This window comes from Acanthochromis polyacanthus, chromosome 19, assembly GCF_021347895.1.
Source record: "Acanthochromis polyacanthus isolate Apoly-LR-REF ecotype Palm Island chromosome 19, KAUST_Apoly_ChrSc, whole genome shotgun sequence".
NCBI classification, from domain to species: domain Eukaryota; kingdom Metazoa; phylum Chordata; class Actinopteri; family Pomacentridae; genus Acanthochromis; species Acanthochromis polyacanthus.
In genome coordinates, this window is record NC_067131.1 from 382,417 (window position 1) to 401,319 (window position 18,903).

Genomic DNA, 18,903 nt, shown 5'->3' on the forward strand with positions numbered 1-18,903 from the left:
ATCTGATTTAATCATCATTTCATTGCAGCCTATCGTATAAACAAGAACAAATTAAAAACAAATTGAAATACTTAAATTACTTTACTGGGAATAAAACACAGTTATTCTGCTCGTTTATTGGAAGTCTGTGAGGGTTGAAATGTTGCTTTGTTTCTGTCTCCAGAGGACTTGGGACCTCCAGTGATCCAGGGAGACCTCCAGCGTCAGAACTACGGACGGTTTGAACACACACACCTACACCTCCTGCACCATGCTTTCCCCCTTTGCTCCCCCCTTCTCTCCTCGCTTTCTTCCGCTCTTTCCCCCTTTGCTCCCCCTTCTCTCCGCTTCTCTCCTCTCTTTCCCCCTTTCCCCCCTTCTCTCCTCGCTTCTCTTCCTCTCCCCCTTTGCCCCCCCTTCTCTCCTCGCTTCTCTTCCTCTCTTTCCCCCTTTGCTCCCCCTTCTCTCCTCGCTTCTCTTCCTCTCTTTCCCCCTTTGCTCCCCCTTCTCTCCTCGCTTCTCTTCCGCTCTTTCCCCCTTTGCCCCCCTTCTCTCCTCGCTTCTCTTCCGCTCTTTCCCCCTTTGCTCCCACCTTCTCTCCTCTCTCCTCTTCCTCTTCCACCTCTTGCTCCTCCTTCACCCCTCTTCCTCCAGCTTCTCCCCCTTCTCTTCCTTCATGCCCTGCCCCCTCTCTCTCCCCTTCACCTCTCTCCCCTCCCCCTCCTCCTCCTTCTCCTCCCCTCTCCTCCTCCTCCCTCCCTTCCTCTCCTCTTCTTCCTCTCCCTACTCCTTCACGCTCCACCACCTCTCTTCTTCCTCTCCCTACTCCTTCTCCTCCTCTTCTTCCTCTTCCTCTCCCTACTCCTCCTCTCTTCTTCCTCTCCCAACTCCTCAACCTCCTCTCTTCTTCCTCCCTCCTCCCCTCCTCTCTTCTTCCTCTCCCTACTCCTTCACGCTCCTCCTCCCTTCTTCCTCTCCCTACTCCTTCTCCTCCTCCTCTCTTCTTCCTCTCCCAACTCCTCAACCTCCTCTCTTCTTCCTCTCCCTCCTCCTCCTCCTCTCTTCTTCCTCTCCCTACTCCTTCTCTTCCTCTTCTTCCTCTACCTCTCCCTACTCCTTCACGCTCCACCTCCTCTCTTCTTCCTCTCCCTACTCCTTCTCTCCTCTTCTTCCTCTACCTCTCCCTACTCCTTCTCTTCCTCTTCTTCCTCTACCTCTCCCTACTCCTTCACGCTTCTCCTCCTCTCTTCTTCCTCTCCCTACTCCTTCTCTTCTCTACCTCTCCCTACTCCTTCTCTTCCTCTTCTTCCTCTACCTCTCCTTACTCCTTCTCTTCCTCTTCTTCCTCTACCTCTCCCTACTCCTTCTCTTCCTCTTCTTCCTCTACCTCTCCCTACTCCTTCTCTTCCTCTTCTTCCTCTACCTCTCCTTACTCCTTCTCCTCTTCTTCCTCTACCTCTCCCTACTCCTTCTCTTCTTCTTTCTCTACCTCTCCCTACTCCTTCACGCTCCTCCACCTCCTCTCTTCTTCCTCTCCCTACTCCTTCTCTTCTTCTTTCTCTTCCTCTCCCTCCTCCTTTCCTTCCTCGTTTTCATTAAATTTAATTGTATATTAAATTTAATGAATATGAGGTTCACGGGGCGCATTACAGTGGTGGCATGGTGGCATACATGTTTTTTGATTTAGATTTATCATACAAGAATTCTTTAATTCTTCCATAGGATGTGATACATTTTCTGCAAGATTCTCACACATTTTCCTGGAGTTTTTTTTTTCCCATCTCCAAGGTCTGATGACCCCGGGATTCAAACCGAAAGAAGGATGAGAAGAAGACCCCACAGATGAGGCCCAGCTCCAGCAGACACGTGAAGACGAGGAACCGAGCCCACCAGAGACGACCTTAGAGACGCCAACCAGCCTGCGATGAGACGACAGGACAACTGTACAAGGAACAGAATGCACTGGTAATTTACATGAACTTGGGAAAGAATCACCTTACAGATACTGCATGTTTACACAGTATATTTAGTATACTGTATATCACTGACTGAGAAAATGTAGTTCTGTCAGAATCAACGGAAAAAATCAACCTACATGTGGTTTTTTCTACATAGCTGCTTCCTGGACACCAAATGATTTCAACAGGGATGGAACATCGAGGAGAAATAAGTCATTTTGAAGAAAAGATGATGGGAAACATGTCCAGGACCAGTGCATGAGATGTGAGACCAGTCAACTAATACAAAGTGAGTCCATGGAGTGAACTGGTTCTTTCGATACTTTACGTTAATATGCAGCTCTACAGCTCAAATGTAATTTTTGTCTGTAATTTAATTCATCTTCTTGCTGTGTTTTGCTCTCTTTAGAGCTCTCTCTCCAAGACACCTGATAAAATGTAGAATCAGATCAAGACAAGAAACCGATAAGGAGCAGCCCCAGCATGTGAACTCAGACTACGGAAGAGGGGATGCTTATTATAGCGACATAAAAGGGTGAGACAACAAAGAAATTCTAATTCTATTGTGCTTCACTATTTTGTGTATGTTGTGCCCTATAACAAAGGGCATCATCCATCCATTAGCTACACCTTCTATCCTATATAGGTTGCAGGGGCTGCAGGTCACCAGTCCACCTCAGAGCAATCACAAAGAGACAGCCAAGCATTCACACTAACACTTCAAGATTTACTTTAGAATCACCAGTTAACCTTCCATGTATGTGTTTGGATTGCAGGAGGAAGTCGGAGCACAAAGAGAAAACCCACAGAGACACAGAGAGAACATGGACAGAAAGACCAGATGAGCAGCAGGTTGGTTACAATTTTAAATACAATGAACCTGGTGACAGTGTATTGTTAACATACTACTACTAAATGTCAATCTGACACCACACGTCTGTGATTCTGTTCTTCCAAAACTGTGACTTCAAAATCTAAGAAGACAAAGAAACAGTTCGAGGAGCCTCAGGACGATCAACAACAGAAGAAAGCTGTCAGAGAACAGGAAGAAGATGACCAACAGCATCAACCAGAGAAGAAGAAGAGAAGCTCCAGATTACTCCAAAGGTAAATTTTCTCAAATGAAATGTGTTTACAGATAAAGTCATCAGTGGATGCCTTTACTAGAGATGTAGATGCTGTGACTGACAGCCTCAACACTACATTTACTTCATTGTTAGTTGTTTTTTCTCTCTAAATGTAAATAAAACCAACTACTGGAGGACTTCTCATGATGCCCTGAGCACACCCCTCTCCTCATCTCCTCTCCATACAGTTAGAAGCTGGATGCCACCATTGTAAGTCACTAACTTTGTGTCTGGTCCTCTCTGTAGGTATCTCTGGAGCTGGCCTCACCGACCTGCAAAGACTTCATGCTCCTTCCTTCCTCTGTACCCTCATCCCAAATGGAGGTTTTTTTCAACTTCCTGGCAACAGGAAGTTTTTTTCCTCCACATTGCTACCAATGCTTAATCTGATCAAATACAATAAGAGATGGAGGTTTTTTCAACTTTCCTGGCAACAGGAAGTTTTTTTCCTCCACACTGCTACCAAAATGCTCGATCTGATCAAACTTCAATAAGAGAGACTAAATAAAAAGTCAAAACAAGGACCTGTATCTGTTTGTTTAGAAGTTTGACATATAGACCCTTCTGTAATTTTAAGGATTCAAAGAACTTCATTTTATGGTTATAAAATCATGTTAGTCTCAAAAAAAACTTTTTTCAAACCACTGGTTTTCTCATAAACATATGTGACTCCTTCAAAACACACTAGACCATGACAAAGAAATGAAAAAATATTAGCGACTCAAATCACAAACTGAAATCTGAAGTAATACATCCAAATGAGAGACACATCACCACGACTACATATAACCTCTTGAATATGTCGATTTTACTGAAGTCCAGAGGTTGAACAGGTGCAGCAGCTTCTGACCTCTGTGGACTGAGCTGATCAGATCATTTTAAAGCACTGATGGTTTCCTCCTGTTACTCTCTGCTCTATCTGCTTCATCTTGGATTCCAAACAATCCCATGGACTTTAACATGCTGCTAGGTAAATACACATTTGGCTGCTTGATGGTTATGAGCAGGGTGGACATTTTATAAAGGAGGCTGCAAACATTCTGCAGGGTTATTCTTTGCTGCATCAATTGATTGAAAATCAAAATGAAATTGACATAAATAATGAAATGAGCTTGATAACTAACTATAACCCAAACAGCACAACTACAAAAACAACATAAACCGTATTGGTTTAGTAAAACCACATATTTAGTTCACAAACTATACATTTGTGAGTCTTTCAAATCTAGTAATGATGTTTCATGTTATTTGGGTACAAGTTTATGAGTAAATATTGTCCACAGCCTCATGATTAATGATAAATAAGGTGAGTGTGTGAGAGATACTTTTTACTTCACTTTAATCAGCTTAAGCAGGGTTTGAATTTGCATTATAAATAATTGTAACTTGCACACAATGGGGTAATGATTGAAGATTAAGCCTCAAGTTTAAATTTTTGACAAAGTCTGAATAAATCCACTGGTCTGTGTCGGAGTGCGGCAAGGATGAACCGCATTGACAGGCTTCATGATGAGAAAGACATCATGTCCACCACAGCAAGCAACTGACTGAGAGCATCCTCACACGTCCGATTTGAAGGACTTGAGCTGTATAAAGTGAGAGCGGTCTTTGAGATCTCACTGAAACCAGAGGGGGGGTGTGAGTGTTTACCAAGTGAGGAGAGTCGACTGAGGAGGATGGAGTTTGAGATGGTGTCAAAGACGGCACTACAGTCAAGAAGGACGAGGAAGGAGATTAAACCAGTTTTGGCTGCATGAGGCATTTGTGATTTTGATGAGGGCTGATTCAGTGGAGACCAGACTGAAATGGCTCCTACGGGTTATTTTTGGTGAGGTGAGAGTGGACTTGAGTGGCTACTGTTTTTTCAAGGATTTAAGAAAGGAAGGGCAATTGGGGGTTGGGGCGGAGGTTATGGAAATCACTGAACCAGGTTTTTTGAGAGAGAGATCACTGACATGTTGTTTTCTGAGAGTATTCTGTGGATAGTATGTCTTGACACCCCACAGGCTTGCGATAGTTGTGACCGATAAAAGGATTTCAGAAGATAATGCAGGTACTAAGGGTTAAAGGTTAAAATAAATCTTGGGGCATCCTGCTTGACTGCACCTATTTGGACTGAAAGATTTGCTTGTAAATAAATCAATGCTACTTAAAATAGCACTACAAAAAGCCAGGTAGTGAGTGCACACAGATTGTATGCGGTCCAAAGCCAGTGGCCTGTGGTTTAAAATATAAAGCAGCTGAAATGGAGCCTCTCAAGGATGCTGTGGCATAGCAGAACCTGTAATAGAAAATTACTTGGCATTCAGGCATTAGGTTAGCATGTCTTTACAGTACATCTTTCTGAAAACTATTTTGATGGCTCCCAAATAGCTGCAATGAAGCTGAGTAAGCAATGGCCATGATTACGGACTGTTGACGTTTCCTAACTAATGGAATATCTGAGTGAGTGTGTGTGTGCGTATATATATATACATATAAATATACACACACACTCACTCAGCTGCCACTGACTGCTGAGGAGACATCATGGTGCACCTGGATTTGAGTCTTGTATAAAATATGTTTGTTTGGGGGAAAACAAAGAAAAGAACCCGCACCAGAGTTGAGTGTGTGTGTATATATGGAGGTATCAATATAATCAATATGTCAGAAAACATAATATATATAAATCATATGTGGAGTATTAATATAATCACTATATCAGAGAAAATTATTATATAAATATATATAGACTATGGATATAATTCATACATATATATATTAATGTATATATATATATATTATATATATATATATATATGTGTGTGTGTGTGTAGTTTTTATATAGAAATATGTCTTCATTAGTCAGTATTTTGTTTATATATGTATATATAGCTTAATCATATATTGTCTCTTCAAATTATTAAAATAATTGACTTTACTGCCATTATCTGCTTCTCTAACATATATTAGTGTGTGTGTGTTTACAGTGTTTGCCAAAATACCTGTCTACAGTCGAGCTTAATATCCAGAATATTCTATTACTAATTATTATTATTATTATTATCTATTATTCCCGCTATGAATATTAAATACGGCGAACCATTTGTCCTGTATCATAGCCACATGTATGACGTTTGCAGCAAAAAATAAATAAAAATGAAAAACGCGTGAAAATCAGTTTAATATTCAGAGTTAAGATGGATTAAATGCGCTGTCAACAGCGGTGAGTGAGCGGCTGAACGGACCAAGATGGCGGCCGTATTTCTCGCTGCGCAGCACTCCGAGCGGCGTCTACTCTTTATTATGTCTATGGGAGTTACACCCGGGCCTTCTCCTGCCTGTGTTAGCTGGCTAGCTGGATGTGAAGTTAGCAATGCTCTGTATTGCTTTCCCTGCTTGCTTTTTTCAAAGTGTTGGCACTGAAGTTCTGTGGACAACAACGGGGGTCAGAGACCTGAAACATCTCTCTGAAAAATGCCAACGGCATGAAGGTAGCCGTAGCCACCTTGACAAAAGCATGAAGCTACAGTTTTTTGGCCGTGTTAGCCATTGCTGAACAACTCGATGAGGGCTACAGAGTTGGCATTAGAAGGCACAATGAAGAGGTGACAAAAATCGTCACATACTGTCCAGGATAATAGACTGTGTGAAATTTTGTGGGGCCTTTGAGTTGGCTTTACGTGGCCATGATGAGAGTCAACATTACTGCTGGCCGCCGCCTCTGGTCCGTCTCCTGCCTGACTCTGCTCTTTGTTATGGAAATAATCATTAAAAAATCTGAAAATCAAAATTCTGAGCTAGAAAGAGAAAGAGTAAAAAATAGTTGCAAATTTATACCATAGATAGCCTATTCTTTTTTCTCCTCCCTGACTCTCCTCTTTTGGGACCAAAAGACTTAAATACATGGAGAGCAACTGTGAGCACATCTTCTGCCCAGAAATGAAAGAGGACTGGGTTTATTTCAAGAATAAACTAATTAGCAGTAATGTAACAGAGGCAACCACATTTGAATTATTGTCAACTAGCTTAACATATTGATATATTGCCACGTTTTACCTTGTCATCATTTAGCTAACAAGTCTAACATTGTTTGCATCCAACAAGGTCACACAACTTACACGGTTTGTTTGGAAAAAACTGTGTAAAGTTTTTTGCTTCTTGCTGGCTCTGGCTGGTTTGCTAAACATTACTCCAGACGCACGTTCAGCACTGTTCAGCACAGCAGCACTAGCCTAGCCGCGCTAGACAACTCACGGCAACGAATTTAATTCTCTGCCAGGGTGGGTCAAGTTACCCTCCATAAGGCTCGAGGCTGGATTCTCCTAAAACTGGCCGGACCAATCACCATGAAGTGTAGAGTCAGAAGGCGGGCGTAACTAAGTGACGACAGAGGCGTGACGATTCTGACAGAAACAACCAGCGCACAATAAACAGTTATCTTTCGACTCGGCTTTGGCCACAGCCCTTAAAGATTTGAAGCTAAAATTCAACTTGAAAGATAAACAAAGGACGGCACTGAAGTGTTTCATTGAGAAGAAAGACGTATTTGGACTTATGCTGACGAGATATGGCAAATCCTTAATATACCAGTTGGCTCCGCGGCTCCGCTGGTTGGGAAGCTAATGGGACTTAGCCACAATCCGCTGGTGCTCTCGGAACCACGTCAGCCTATTCGTTGCATTGATTGGTTGTATACCTACCCAATTGCTGCAGAGGGATTTGATAGACAACTTTTTAGCCTGCCTCCCTCCCTGTCCAGCTTCCCTAGACCCTTGTGCCGTCAGAAACATGGGTATAGCATGGCTAGGCTACAGCAGCACGTCTCCTGTGGAACACCTGTTGCCTGGGGACCAGACAGCCTTTATATTGTGTATTACAAATACACATAAAGTCAGTCTGGAGCTGCTCCATTGAACCAAATCTAGCCCAGAGGCGGGACTACCGATCACAGCTTGAATTGGAGAGAGCCAATCAGCGTAACACATGTGTGACGCAATCACTAAGCGACCTAACAATTGCCTTTCCGCCATGATGTTTTGTAGTTTTAACAGCTTCCTTCGCCGTACAGGGGTCCTGAGGAAAATCTAAGCTCTCCCTTTCAACAGTGGAGGGCAGCATTACACATTCTATCGTACAGCCTGCCGGAATTAAAATACATCCTTTTTAAAAAGAAAAGCTTTAAGAGCTGCTTCTTGTTGAGGTTTTAAGGACAAATTCAGCCCGTGCAAAAGAGAGGAAAGCGCACGAGAGAAACCTCGCTCTGTTGCGGTCGCCAACTCGGCCCTGAAGATGACGCATCGTTAACTCCCGCCTCTGGTGCTCTGATTGGTTCGGTCTGATCTGCTCGGAGCTTGAAAACCTGTCAAAATGTGTCAGTGGAGGAAGGCTAGACCGTATTCCCGTATATCCCTTATAACGGGAATACAGTCGAGCTAAGCTAGGCTAGAACACCTGCGTTAGCATGCGCTCATGGTGCATTCAAAGACGGCTCGGGAAAACACATTACTTGATGCTAATAACGGATTTAGCTGTTGTAACGGCTGAAAAAATTGCAGGGGACAGAGGGGAGGATGTGGAAAGTGCGGGAGACATGTCCCACGCGTACCCCGCGTCCGTTACGCCCATGCTGACAATCATTGCGCGGTCAGATTACAGGTGGTGTCTTTTTCTCCTCCACCTCACGATATAGCGCATATGCAATGGATGCGCTACCGTGCGCAAATGCGTCCCCTTGCGCAAAACGGCCCCCCTTGCAAGATGTTCTGCGTATAGGGAGGGGCGGCCCTGGTAATATTGCTAGACGATCAGACAGGTTGGCTTCATATGGGGCATTACTGTAGCAAAATTATTTGTCAATATGTATGGAGAGTTGTCTGTCTACATCTCAATCTGTGTGTCTGAAGTGAGATTTGTCAATGTGTAAAATAATTTTTCAACGCAAACTAATATCTGCAAAAGTCGTCTTAAAATGGATCTGTATTTATGTTTTTAAAAGTGTAAAAAAAATCTACCAAAAATTAAAAGCAAACGGTTGTATTATTTATTTATTTTCGATGCGCCCAGACATTATTTCATAGAATACCTGATTATTTGGTTTGATTTAAACCTGAGAACATGGGAGAAGTATCTGATCTTCTGGTAGACTTGAGTTATACCCAAAGTCAGGACAAAAAGCATTCTATATTGTTCAACTTGATCCAAACAAGTTCATATGCTCTCTCTCCATAAAATGTAGATTAAACGTGTTGGTGTTACTGGTGTTTAAAATGATTACAAGGTGCCTGAATAAGTCCAACAGATCCTCCGTCTCCTTTTCAGTGTAAAAACCTGGAATCTGTGTGGAACAGTTGAGCTGTCAGGTGTGTAGAAGAACACACAATATTTTTATTTATAATGTATTTATTATTTTCAGTTTGAATCCTGATGATTCCTGGACTGTTTCTGCTCTTTCTACATCACACTCTGCAGACGTTTTGGATTTTTGTGATTAAACAGGACAGGTGTTTGTAGAGCTGTTGGAGATGTTACCTTTCTGTGCTAGCGGTAGAAAAACCGAGACAAATATTTGCATAATTAAAAGACACAGCTGTGGTAGATCGAGCCTTGTGTTGTTTCCAGGTGGAGCAACACCACCCAGGGGTATCATCTTCTTCATAACATATTGAGATGTCTGTCAAAATCCAGATCATAATGTGACTCAGACAGATGTGGAACCTGTTGGATTAACGTCAGAAAAAATAACGTTGTTAAGGTTTCACTGAATGTCACTGTGGATTCGGAAGAAACATTTAAACACCTCCACAAGTCCTGTTTGCTGCTGTGTGTCACATTGTTTCCTCTGACTTTAATAAACACCTGCAGCATCACCATCAGTGCGTCTTTACGCGCATTTACGCACGTGGCGTCACTTAAGACAAATACTATTCTGTGGACTTGTACACACACGCCAGCTGTTCCACACAGACCGAAGGTTTATAGGGTGAAGGTATTTGTATTAAAGCTTTTCTGGATGAATCCTGAGCTCCACTGGAGTGTCATGAGTTTTATTAAGATAAATCGTCGTTACGAACAAAATGTGATTTGGCTGTTTTAGATGTTGGACTGGAGTTACAAGGTGAACTTTGTGCAAACTCCTGCGAGTACATGCAACAAGGCAAGATTAGAAACAAATAAGATGACATTATGGATGTTTTTCTGAACTTCGAATCAAAATTCCTTCGGCACAGGCGCGCGTGCATCATTTGAATCCATGGAAACGCTCCGAACGCATATAAAAGGCCAGACCTTCGATCGGTTCTTTTTTGCACTTGGACTTTGACTAGACTAGTTGCGAATTGACCTCAACGCTAGAAAGCTTTCAAAAGCCGGACAGCATCTCAAAAACAACCTTACTGAAGACCAACCTCAGCGGATCATCGAGAGAAAAAGAAGAAGAACTTGCCGAAGAAAGCACCAGTTGGACAGAAGCACACCTGCAGTTTGCATTCAGGTAAGAAAATTATTTTCATGCTTTTCCTGTCTCATTCGCCCTCCGATCTCTGTGAACACTTTGAAAACGGTTTCAGTCCAAAGAATAAGAATAATTTGTTGAATTTAAAGTCTGTTAAGTAACAACTTCCAGGGCCTGTTTGTAAAACACAGTTTGAGTGATGTTTTCTTGGTGTAAAATAGTTCTTTTGTGAGTTTTATTATATAAAAGTCCTGAAATATGTTAACAAAATGTTAAATTGTTGTTTTTTGTTTTTGTTTTACGTTACCTTTCAAAAGTTTGGGGTCATCCAGACAGTTCCATGTTTTCCATGAAAACTCTAATCATGAATTAGCCTTTCAGCACCATTAGCTAATAGACACAACAACACAGGAGTGATGGTTGCTGGAAATGTTCCTCTGGTGGATATTTCAATAAAAATCAGTCGTTTCCAGCTACAGTAGTTGTTTACCACATTAACAATGTCTGGACTGGATTTATCATTCATTTAATGTTTTCTCCAGTGAAAAAATGCTTTTCTTTGAAAAACAAGGACATTTCTAAGTGAGCCCAAACTTTTGAACAGTAGTACATTTTGTCCACATTTGATGTTGAAAGTTTTGGGGGAAATGGCGACTGGACTATTTTTTCATAAAATATTGAAAATCTGATCTGTTCTGACCCCTGAAGGTCCTCAGAAGCTTTTTTCTAACTTTCTGATATAAAGTTTAGTTTCATATGATGTGGTTCATTGGTTTGTTTGTGCTGAGACCAGTAATATGACTCAAAAACAGGCAAAAAACTCTGAATATTTTCCACATCAAACATCAGTATTTCTATACAGGATTATTTGTTTTTAGACCGTTTTTAAAATGTTTTTAAGGTCTAAAACATGTTAATTAATTGATGTACATTTTAGGGTCAAAAGTTTCAGATAAACATGGCGACTGGGCTATTTTTCATAAAATAAGAGCAATGTGCATTTTTGGTAACCATGGAGATGATGGAGGCATTTGGGGTAAACTTCATGACGTCAGAACGTAAACAGAGTAGCTGAGTTGGTCTGGTAGAAGATGTTGTCGGAGCATCAGGTCCTTTTCAGTTCACAGCTGATCCTGTTTGTGAACTGATGCTCAGATGTTGCTTCAAACACTCCGTCAGATTTGTGCTGCTGTGAACTGACCTGAAGTCAGTGTCTGCCTGTCAGCGGGCAAGCAGCTGTTGTGTTGAATCTGTCATTTGACATCATTTAGGAAAATTAAACTTCACGTGTTGTTAGTCGATCACTCCGAAATGTGTTTACACTCTGAGTCAAGCTGTTCCCCTGTTGGGAGAAGCTCCGTTGTTGGTTCCGCGTGACTTGGTCAAAGTACCCGAGGTTCAGCGTGCGTAATTACGCATGCGGTGTTGTGCGCTGCAGCTGGTTGTCTACAAGTGTTTTCTAACGGCGATGGAGACTGTGGCATCATCTTGTAAACACACATAGTATCGTGAAAGACGAAGAAATCGGTGAAGGTGCTCAGACCCCTTTGCAAACTGTCACATTTAAAGTTCATCTTAGTAAGATGTGGTTATTTGGTTTGATGGTGGAGACAAAAGTGAAATGATTTTATTCACATGTTTCTGTGTAGATGCATCACTGCTGCATGGGACTGGATCTGAATCTGTTCGTTGTATTTAGTATTGACTGGTTGAGCCAGAATCACTGTGAGAAAAGCATTTTTTTTAAGATTTCAGCTGCAATTTTTTTCTGTATTTTGATAAATAATTACTAAAAAAAAAGTATAAATTTTCATGTAAACTGAATGATTCAGGCAAAAGCTTTGAATAAGGTGCATATAAAAAAATCTGTATTGTTATGAACGGTAGTTTGTTCTTTTACAACTTTTGAGCATCAAATTACTCAGTATTTTCACAATGTTTAATTTTCAAGAACAAAAATATTAGTTTTTTTGTAGATATTTGCTGGTATTTGAAAGAAAATGATGCAATTTAAGGATACAAAAATGCAGATTGGACAGTTTTTAGTCATTTATAAAGAATAAGTAATAAAATAATATCTATGAAGACGTTGAATAGGAAAGAATATGTAAATAATGTCTGTGTCACAAATATATATATATATATATATAATTATAATATATAAATATTTTAAAGTACTCAGACCCTCGTTTTACACAGTCACATTTAAAGTTTATTTTAACATGATGGTTGTTTGATGGATGATGTTTTGAAACCAGCCCATGGCCCTTTGCTGCAGGTCCTTCCCCCATCCCATCTCCCCACTTTCCTGTCTCTCAGTAAAACCACAAAAAGGCCAAAACAAAAAACAAACAAACAAAAAAAAAAAACACCCCAGAAGAAATGACTTTGGTAGTTCTGTGAATCACACTATTCAGCAAATAAACAATTCTATATTGGCCAAATGAAGAATGAATAGCAGTGACTCTTCACAGAACAATGTCAATGTAAGTGGTGCAACAATGAAATATGACTTAGGACAATGAACAAGCAAATAGTTGAGACAATTCAACAATTTTACTGCAAAAGGCTGCCTTGAAAGTTTTCTCAATTATTCTCTATTTTTTTTAACTGTGTATGTGTGGAATTTTGGAGCGATCTTTGTGCAGAAATGCATTCAGGGTAAAAAGGAACTTTGCTGCCTGTAGTAGATCCAGGGACTGAAGGTGTCCTGTACTGTGCAGCAACAAGTTCTTCTCTGATGCTGCTCATTTATTTAGATCTTCTGTTCTGTCTGTGCTGAGGAGCAGAAACATGTGAAGCTCTAAACATTGAGGAGAACAATCAGTGGAACCCACAGTGTCTGAGCAGCTTCACGTGGATCCAGTTTAGTGTGAGGAGCAGGAAGTCTGTGAGGGTTGAAATGTTGCTTTGTTTCTGTCTCCAGAGGACTTGGGACCTCCAGTGATCCAGGGAGACCTCCAGCGTCAGAACTACGGACGGTTTGAACACACACACCTACACCTCCTGCACCATGCTTTCCCCCTTTGCTCCCCCCTTCTCTCCTCGCTTTTCTTCCGCTCTTTCCCCCTTTGCTCCCCCCTTCTCTCCTCGCTTCTCTTCCTCTCTTTCCCCCTTTGCTCCCCCCTTCTCTCCTCGCTTCTCTTCCTCTCTTTCCCCCTTTGCTCCCCCTTCTCTCCTCGCTTCTCTTCCTCTCTTTCCCCCTTTGCTCCCCCCTTCTCTCCTCGCTTCTCTTCCTCTCTTTCCCCCTTTGCTCCCCCTTCTCTCCTCGCTTCTCTTCCTCTCTTTCCCCCTTTGCTCCCCCCTTCTCTCCTCGCTTCTCTTCCGCTCTTTCCCCCTTTGCTCCCCCTTCTCTCCTCGCTTCTCTTCCGCTCTTTCCCCCTTTGCTCCCACCTTCTCTCCTCTCTCCTCTATCTCTTCCTCTTCCACCTCTTGCTCCTCCTTCACCCCTCTTCCTCCAGCTTCTCCCCCTTCTCTTCCTTCATGCCCTGCCCCCTCTCTCTCCCCTTCACCTCTCTCCCCTCCCCCTCCTCCTCCTTCTCCTCCCCTCTCCTCCTCCTCCCTCCCTTCCTCTCCTCTTCTTCCTCTCCCTACTCCTTCACGCTCCACCACCTCTCTTCTTCCTCTCCCTACTCCTTCTCCTCCTCTTCTTCCTCTTCCTCTCCCTACTCCTCCTCTCTTCTTCCTCTCCCAACTCCTCAACCTCCTCTCTTCTTCCTCTCCCTCCTCCTCCTCCTCCTCCTCTCTTCTTCCTCTCCCTACTCCTTCACGCTCCTCCTCCCTTCTTCCTCTCCCTACTCCTTCTCCTCCTCCTCTCTTCTTCCTCTCCCAACTCCTCAACCTCCTCTCTTCTTCCTCTCCCTCCTCCTCCTCCTCCTCCTCCTCTCTTCTTCCTCTCCCTACTCCTTCTCTTCCTCTTCTTCCTCTACCTCTCCCTACTCCTTCTCTTCCTCTTCTTCCTCTACCTCTCCCTACTCCTTCACGCTTCTCCTCCTCTCTTCTTCCTCTCCCTACTCCTTCTCTTCCTCTACCTCTCCCTACTCCTTCTCTTCCTCTTCTTCCTCTACCTCTCCTTACTCCTTCTCTTCCTCTTCTTCCTCTACCTCTCCCTACTCCTTCTCTTCCTCTTCTTCCTCTACCTCTCCCTACTCCTTCTCTTCCTCTTCTTCCTCTACCTCTCCCTACTCCTTCTCTTCCTCTTCTTCCTCTACCTCTCCCTACTCCTTCACGCTTCTCCTCCTCTCTTCTTCCTCTCCCTACTCCTTCTCTTCCTCTACCTCTCCCTACTCCTTCTCTTCCTCTTCTTCCTCTACCTCTCCTTACTCCTTCTCTTCCTCTTCTTCCTCTACCTCTCCCTACTCCTTCTCTTCCTCTTCTTCCTCTACCTCTCCCTACTCCTTCTCTTCCTCTTCTTCCTCTACCTCTCCTTACTCCTTCTCTTCTTCCTCTACCTCTCCCTACTCCTTCTCTTCTTCTTTCTCTACCTCTCCCTACTCCTTCACGCTCCTCCACCTCCTCTCTTCTTCCTCTCCCTACTCCTTCTCTTCTTCTTTCTCTTCCTCTCCCTCCTCCTTTCCTTCCTCGTTTTCATTAAATTTAATTGTATATTAAATTTAATGAATATGGGGTTCACGGGGCGCATTACAGTGGTGGCATGGTGGCATACATGTTTTTTTGATTTAGATTTATCATACAAGAATTCTTTAATTCTTCCATAGGATGTGATACATTTTCTGCAAGATTCTCACACATTTTCCTGGAGTTTTTTTTTCCCATCTCCAAGGTCTGATGACCCCGGGATTCAAACCGAAAGAAGGATGAGAAGAAGACCCCACAGATGAGGCCCAGCTCCAGCAGACACGTGAAGACGAGGAACCGAGCCCACCAGAGACGACCTTAGAGACGCCAACCAGCCTGCGATGAGACGACAGGACAACTGTACAAGGAACAGAATGCACTGGTAATTTACATGAACTTGGGAAAGAATCACCTTACAGATACTGCATGTTTACACAGTATATTTAGTATACTGTATATCACTGACTGAGAAAATGTAGTTCTGTCAGAATCAACGGAAAAAATCAACCTACATGTGGTTTTTTCTACATAGCTGCTTCCTGGACACCAAATGATTTCAACAGGGATGGAACATCGAGGAGAAATAAGTCATTTTGAAGAAAAGATGATGGGAAACATGTCCAGGACCAGTGCATGAGATGTGAGACCAGTCAACTAATACAAAGTGAGTCCATGGAGTGAACTGGTTCTTTCGATACTTTACGTTAATATGCAGCTCTACAGCTCAAATGTAATTATTTGTCTGTAATTTAATTCATCTTCTTGCTGTGTTTTTGCTCTCTTTAGAGCTCTCTCTCCAAGACACCTGATAAAATGTAGAATCAGATCAAGACAAGAAACCCGATAAGGAGCAGCCCCAGCATGTGAACTCAGACTACGGAAGAGGGGATGCTTATTATAGCGACATAAAAGGTGAGACAACAAAGAAATCTAATTCTATTGTGCTTCACTATTTTGTGTATGTTGTGCCCTATAACAAAGGGCATCATCCATCCATTAGCTACACCTTTTATCCTATATAGAGTTGCAGGGGCTGCAGGTCACCAGTCCACCTCAGAGCAATCACAAAGAGACAGCCAAGCATTCACACTGACACTTCAGATTTACTTTAGAATCACCAGTTAACCTTCCATGTATGTGTTTGGATTGCAGGAGGAAGTCGGAGCACAAAGAGAAAACCCCACAGAGACACAGAGAGAACATGGACAGAAAGAACCAGATGAGCAGCAGGTTGGTACCAATTTAAATACAATGAACCTGGTGACAGTGTATTGTTACATACTACTACTAAATGTCAATCTGACACACACGTCTGTGATTCTGTTCTTCCAAAACTGTGACTTCAAAATCTAAGAAGACAAAGAAACAGTTCGAGGAGCCTCAGGACGATCAACAACAGAAGAAAGCTGTCAGAGAACAGGAAGAAGATGACCAACAGCATCAACCAGAGAAGAAGAAGAGAAGCTCCAGATTACTCCAAAGGTAAATTTCTCAAATGAAATGTGTTTACAGATAAAGTCATTCCAGTGGATGCCTTTACTAGAGATGTAGATGCTGTGACTGACAGCCTCAACACTACATTTACTTCATTGTTAGTTGTTTTTTTCTCTCTAAATGTAAATAAACCAACTACTGGAGGACTTCTCATGATGCACTGAGCACACCCCCTCTCCTCATCTCCTCTCCATACAGTTAGAAGCTGGATGCCACCATTGTAAGTCACTAACTTTGTGTCTGGTCCTCTCTGTAGGTATCTCTGGAGCTGGCCTCACCGACCTGCAAAGACTTCATGCTCCTTCCTTCCTCTGTACCCTCATCCCAAATGGAGGTTTTTTTCAACTTCCTGGCAACAGGAAGTTTTTTTCCTCCACACTGCTATCAAATGCTTAATGTGATCAAACTACAATAAGAGATGGAGGTTTTTTTCAACTTCCTGGCAACAGGAAGTTTTTTTCCTCCACACTGCTACCAAATGCTTGATCTGATCAAACTTCAATAAGAGAGACTAAAATAAAAAATCAAAACAAGGGACCTGTATCTGTTTGTTTAGAAGTTTGACATTAGACCCTTCCTGTAATTTTAGGATTCAAAGAACTTCATTTTATGGTTATAAAATCATGTTAGTCTAAAAAAAAATCTTTTTTCAAACCACTGGTTTCTCATAAACATATGTGACTCCTTCAAAAACACACTAGACAATGACAAAAGAAAATGAAAATAATATAGCGACTCAAATCACAAACTGAAAATCTGAAGTAAAATACATCCAAATGAGAGACACATCACCCACGACTACATATAACCTCTTGAATATGTCGATTTTACTGAAGTCCAGAGGTTGAACAGGTGCAGCAGCTTCTGACCTCTGTGGACTGAGCTGAAATCAGATCATTTTAAAGCACTGATGGTTTCCTCCTGTTACTCTCTGCTCTATCTGCTTCATCTTGGATTCCAAACAATCCCATGGACTTTAACATGCTGCTATGGTAAATACACATTTGCTACTTGATGGTTATGAGCAGGGTGGACATTTTATAAAGGTGGCTGCAAACATTCTGCAGGGTTATTCTTTGCTGCATCAATTGATTGAAAATCAAAATGAAATTGACATAAATTAATGAAATGAGCTTGATAACTAACTATAAACCCAAACAGCACAACTACAAAAACAACATAAACCGTATTGGTTTAGTAAAACCACATATTTAGTTCACAAACTATACATTTGTGAGTCTTTCAATCTAGTAATGATGTTTTCATGTTATTTGGGTACAAGTTTATGAGTAAATATTGTCCACAGCCTCATGATTAATGAGTAAATAAAGGTGAGTGTGTGAGAGATACTTGTTACTTCACTTTAACCAGCTTAAGCAGGGTTTGAATTTGCATTATAAATAATTGTAACTTGCACACAATGGGGGTAATGATTTGAAGATTAAGCCTCAAGTTTAAATTTTCTGACAAAGTCTGAATAAATCCACTGGTCTGTGTCGGAGTGCGGCAGGATGAACCGCATTGACAGGCTTCATGATGAGAAAGACATCATGTCCACCACAGCAAGCAACTGACTGAGAGCATCCTCAACACGTCCGATTTGAAGGACTTGAGTTGTATAAAGTGAGAGCGGTCTTTGAGATCTGACTGAAACCAGAGGGGGGTGTGAGTGATACCAAGTGAGGAGAGTCGACTGAGGAGGATGGAGTTTGAGATGGTGTCAAAGACGGCACTCAGGTCAAGAAGGACGAGGAAGGAGATTAAACCAGTTTCGGCTGCCATGAGGCCATTGGTGATTTTGATGAGGGCTGATTCAGTGGAGACCAGACTGAAATGGCTCCTACGGGTTATTTTTGGTGAGGTGAGAGTGGACTTGAGTGGCTACTGTTTTTTCAAGGATTTAAGAAAGGAAGGGCAAATTGGGGGTTGGGGCGGAGGTTATGGAAATCACTGAACCAGGTTTTTTGAGAGAGAGATCACTGACATGTTGTTTTCTGAGAGTATTCTGTGGATAGTATGTCTTGACACCCCCAACAGGCTTGCGATAGTTGTGACCGATAAAAGGATTTCAAGAAGATAATGCAGGTACTAAGGGTTAAAGGGTTCAAATAAATCTTGGGGCATCCTGCTTGACCTGCACCTATTTGGACATGAAAGATTTGCTTGTAAATAAATCAATGCTACTTAAAATAGCACTACAAAAAGCCAGGTAGTGAGTGCACACAGATTGTATGCGGTCCAAAGCCAGTGGCCTGTGGTTTAAAATGTAAAGCAGCTGAAAATGGAGCCTCTCAAGGATGCTGTGGCATAGCAGAACCTGTAATAGAAAAAT

At 42.2% G+C, this 18,903-nt stretch overlaps 1 protein-coding gene and 1 long non-coding RNA gene across 56 annotated transcripts; one reads left to right on the forward strand and one right to left on the reverse strand.

The window, feature by feature from the left end:
- Positions 1 to 727: 727 nt before the first annotated feature.
- LOC127531123 (uncharacterized) lies at positions 728 to 15,078 on the reverse strand. Of its 50 annotated transcripts, none has more exons than XR_007938068.1 (8): positions 14,951 to 15,078; positions 14,777 to 14,812; positions 14,531 to 14,566; positions 14,429 to 14,464; positions 14,102 to 14,287; positions 1,331 to 1,420; positions 1,005 to 1,122; positions 728 to 875 (listed from the first exon to the last, which is right to left on the reverse strand). It is a non-coding gene; the product is annotated as an uncharacterized LOC127531123 (long non-coding RNA). The 50 variants fall into 50 exon arrangements; XR_007938067.1 differs by lacking the exons at positions 14,429 to 14,464; positions 14,531 to 14,566 and adding exons at positions 1,158 to 1,232; positions 14,603 to 14,710 and having other exon boundaries at positions 1,367 to 1,420; positions 14,270 to 14,287; positions 14,777 to 14,920; XR_007938029.1 differs by lacking the exons at positions 14,429 to 14,464; positions 14,531 to 14,566 and adding exons at positions 1,158 to 1,232; positions 14,603 to 14,710 and having other exon boundaries at positions 14,270 to 14,287; positions 14,777 to 14,920.
- Positions 1,264 to 17,108, forward strand: LOC127531122 (uncharacterized protein DDB_G0271670-like). 6 transcript variants are annotated; one of them, XM_051939580.1, is made up of 8 exons: positions 9,377 to 10,538; positions 13,426 to 15,459; positions 15,610 to 15,741; positions 15,864 to 15,989; positions 16,230 to 16,307; positions 16,432 to 16,559; positions 16,828 to 16,905; positions 16,996 to 17,108. In XM_051939580.1, the coding sequence occupies exon 2, from the start codon at positions 13,513 to 13,515 to the stop codon at positions 15,091 to 15,093; it is 1,581 nt and encodes a 526-aa protein (XP_051795540.1). In that variant the 5' UTR covers positions 9,377 to 10,538; positions 13,426 to 13,512; the 3' UTR covers positions 15,094 to 15,459; positions 15,610 to 15,741; positions 15,864 to 15,989; positions 16,230 to 16,307; positions 16,432 to 16,559; positions 16,828 to 16,905; positions 16,996 to 17,108. The 6 variants fall into 6 exon arrangements, 4 of the variants coding, with proteins under 4 accessions (XP_051795540.1, XP_051795542.1, XP_051795543.1 ...); XM_051939582.1 differs by having other exon boundaries at positions 16,435 to 16,559; positions 16,828 to 17,108; XM_051939583.1 differs by having other exon boundaries at positions 15,641 to 15,741; positions 16,828 to 17,108.
- The last annotated feature ends 1,795 nt before the right edge of the window (positions 17,109 to 18,903 follow it).